The following is a 3,858-nucleotide window of genomic DNA, read 5'->3' as shown; positions in this document are numbered from 1 at the left end:
AGTCTTATTTGTTCGATAGTTTGCTGTGGCGATTGATAGTTTTGCAGTGGCGATTAGTGTTCTTGCAGCAAACTATTTTAGGATAAAAATAAAAGTATTTGATTAGAATACAAAATTTGGTGAAACTCCATTGATAATAAATACACATTACTATTTATTGTGTTAACCCATAATAAATATCTTAAAACTTCCAAAAGCCAAACTTGAAACCGTCTAGGTTCTTTTGATGTTTCTTAACCAATAAACAATTTGGCTTCTAACTAGTAGATCTTTACTCTTTACTATAGTTTAATGTTTCTATTAACTTCAGGGTATGAGAGACATGGGGAATGTTAGAGATTGGATGTATTTACCTAGACGGTTACCTGAGTTTGAATCTGGTGTCATTGAATTTCTTAATGCCTCGTTTGCTAAGGTAGCAAAGGGTGGTCAAATTTGTTGTCCTTGCAAACGATGTAAGAACCGCTATTGGTATCGAAGGGATAAAGTATTTGACCATTTAAAAGGGTATGGGTTTGTAGAAAACTACTATGTATGGGTTTTTCATGGAGAAAAATCCTCACAATCTATGTCTAATATCGCCATAGACGATGATGGAGCTGGTATGCATGACAATTTTGATGAATTATTGCATGATAGGTTTAGAGATGTGGCAGAAGAAATAAGTATGGTGCAAGAAGGATTAAATGAAGAGGCCAAAAAGTTCTATAAAGTGGTGGAAGAAGGAAAGCAAGAGTTGTTCCCAGGTTGTAAAAATTTCACAAAGCTATCTTTCATCATCCGACTTTTTCTCTACAAGACTCTTCATGGGCTAAGTAATGTAGCATTTAATGATCTATTACAACTTTTTCAAGAGGTGATTCCTGAGACAAAACTTCCTGCTAGTTTTACACAAGCTAAAAATATCGTGAAGGATTTGGGGCTTGATTACAAAAAGATTCCTGCATGTCCGAATGATTGCATGCTATACTGGAAGGATCATGAAGAAGACGATACCTGCCATGTCTATCATACCTCTAAGTGGAAACAAATGGATGAGAAACAAGCGAGCAAGCATGTCAATGAGCATTTCAAAAAATCTTCAAATATTCCTGCTAAGGTTGTGTGGCATTTTCCTTTAAAACCAAGGCTCCAAAGACTTTTCATGTGCTTTGAAACAGCTAAATATATGACGTGGCATGACAAAGGACGTCCTAATGATGGAAACTTAAGACATCCTGCGGATGGGGAAAGCTAGAAGAAATTTGATTCTTTGTATCCTCAATTTGCAAAAGAAACTAGAAATGTAAGGTTAGGGTTATCAAGTGACGGATTTAATCCATTTCGAACAATGAGCATTGCTCATAGCACTTGGCCTGTGGTATTAGTTAACTATAATTTACCTCCATGGATGTCACTGAAACCCGAATACTTTATGTTGTCTTTGTTAATTCCTGGACCTGACTCACCAGGTAATAACATTGATGTTTATTTGCAACCTTTAATTGAGGAGCTGAAAGAATTATGGGTTGATGGGTTAGAGACATATGATAAATATAAAGATGAAACCTTTAGAATGTATGCAGCCTTAACATGGACAATTAGTGATTTTCCGGCTTATTCCATGTTGTCAGGGTGGAAAACTAAAGGAAAATTCGCATGTCCATGTTGTAATCATGAAACCAGTTCACTCCAACTGAAGCATAGTAAGAAGACATGCTATATGGATCATCGCAGGTTTCTAGATGCTCTACATCCATGGCGACGTAATAAAAGTGCTTTCAATGGTAAAACTGAAAAAAGACATTCTCCAAAACCCCTATCAGGAGATGCAGCTTTGAGAGAGTTGTCTAGCTTTCAAAATATCTTTGGGAAGACACAAAAGAAAAAAAATGATAGCAATTGCCCATGGAAAAAGAGGTCAATATTTTTTGAATTGCCCGATTGGAAATTTATTGAATGCCGACATATTCTTGATCCGATGCATATCGAAAAAAATCTAACTGATAATGTGGTAGGGACAGTGTTGGATATTAGTGGAAAGTCAAAGGATCATGTAAAAGCTCGATTTGACCTTTTGGAGTTGGGCATTAAAGAACGACTTCAACTAGAACTTTCTGAAGACGGTGAGAATGTTATATTCCACAACGCACGTTTTTCAATGTCATCAAAGGAGAAAGCAATTTTTTGTCGTGTTTTGAAGGAAGCAAAGTTGCCTTATGGATGTGCATCTAATATTGCCCGATGTGTTAATTCTTCAGAAAAGAAATTTTCGGGTTACAAGAGTCATGATGCTCATATCTTTTTGCATTACTTGCTTCAAGTTGCAGTGAGAAAATCATTACCAAAGCATGTTGCAATCCCATTGATTAGGTTGGGTGGTTTTTTTCGTAGTTTGTGTAGCAAGGTAATTAGGCCCGAGGAACTTGACAGATTACAATTAGAAATAACTCAAATATTGTGTGAATTTGAGAAAATATTTGTGCCAACGTTTTTTGACATAATGGTGCACTTACCTATCCACTTAGTAAACGAAGTTAGACTTGGAGGACCTGTTCAATATAGATGGATGTATTTTATGGAAAGATACCTATGCAAGTTGAAGTCATATGTGCGAAACAAGAGTCGTCCAGAGGGATCCATAGCAGAAGGATATTTGATTGAAGAATGTTTGACTTTTTGCTCACGCTATATGCATGATGGAGTAAAAACAAGACTTAATAGGGGTTCAAAAGATGTCGATGATATGGATGAAGAACATGAGTCTGGTGGACCAATATTTGTCAATAAGGGTCATCCTATTGGAGGTAAAAAGCGAAGAAAAGGGAAGCTTATAACTTTAGATCTTATTTTAAGGGAACAAGCACATCGTTATGCCTTATTCAATTCTGATTGTGCACAAGTTGATGAATATATCAAGTAAGTAATCAATTTATATCATCTCATTTCTTCAAATTAAATGTGTATATATATATATATATATATATATATATATATATATATATATATATATATATATATATATATATATATATAATTCTATGTTGGAATGTAGTAATTTCTACACCCAAGAAAAGAGGACCAACAATGTTACATGCCGTTCACACACGAAATGTTAATTAACGTGAGGTCATTATCTGTAATGAATATGGACAACCCGTTGGACCGATAATAAAGGGGAAGGATGTAGTAGGAAAATTCTCTCGGTTTTTGGGTACAATAGCTCGTACCCATAGTTATGCACCATTGACATGTACTTCATGGCACAAAGTTCCACATAAAGATAAGATATGGGAGTATGTATTGGTAAGTTTTTAGGTAGCTTTATTCTTCTATCCTCTTTTATTTTCCTTTCTTTTTACTAATTACTAATTTTTTTAAGGGAAAATATGATGTGCCCGATGATGCTAAAACTTGGGTTCTTAGGACAATTGGAAATTTGTATAAGGTATACAAATGTAGGTTCAAGAAAAAACACTTCTATCAATTTAAGGACAATAAAACAAGATGGAAGAATCGACCTGAATGCATTCCTCAAGAAGAGTTCTCAAAACTATTAGTGTTATGGAATAAAAAAGATGTGGCGGTAATTTCAAAAACATTTTCTTTATTACTAGTGTTTGTTAATATTTGATTTGTCTTTAGGTGTATTTGGTCAATGGAGTTTTATATATTGATGTGTGTGTAGAAACGTTGTTTGCGGGCAAAAGAAATACGCAAGTCTCTAAAAAATATGCACACGGCTGGTCCAAAAAGTTTTGCTAGAATTCGTGACGAAATGGTAATTAATGTCTTCTTTTTGCTTGTGATTTGTGTTTATATTTTCCCACATTTTGATACTTTCTTGTTGATATTTATGTTATCATGTGTATAGAAAAA

The 3,858-nt window shown here is 34.5% G+C and overlaps 1 protein-coding gene across 1 annotated transcript; it reads left to right on the top strand.

The window, feature by feature from the left end:
• The first annotated feature begins 322 nt into the window (after nt 1-322).
• Nucleotides 323-1,237, top strand: LOC128126308 (uncharacterized). The gene has a single exon (XM_052764060.1). The coding sequence runs from the start codon at nt 323-325 to the stop codon at nt 1,235-1,237; it is 915 nt and encodes a 304-aa protein (XP_052620020.1).
• Nucleotides 1,238-3,858: the final 2,621 nt, after the last annotated feature.

Source organism: Lactuca sativa, chromosome 5, assembly GCF_002870075.4.
Source record: "Lactuca sativa cultivar Salinas chromosome 5, Lsat_Salinas_v11, whole genome shotgun sequence".
Classification (NCBI taxonomy): Eukaryota; Viridiplantae; Streptophyta; class Magnoliopsida; order Asterales; family Asteraceae; genus Lactuca; species Lactuca sativa.
This window is presented reverse-complemented; position numbering and strand designations above follow the sequence as displayed.

What these genes read in the sequence shown, in the direction of transcription:
- LOC128126308 (XM_052764060.1), top strand. Translation starts at nt 323, where the DNA reads ATGGGGAATGTTAGAGATTGGATGTATTTACCTAGACGGTTACCTGAG.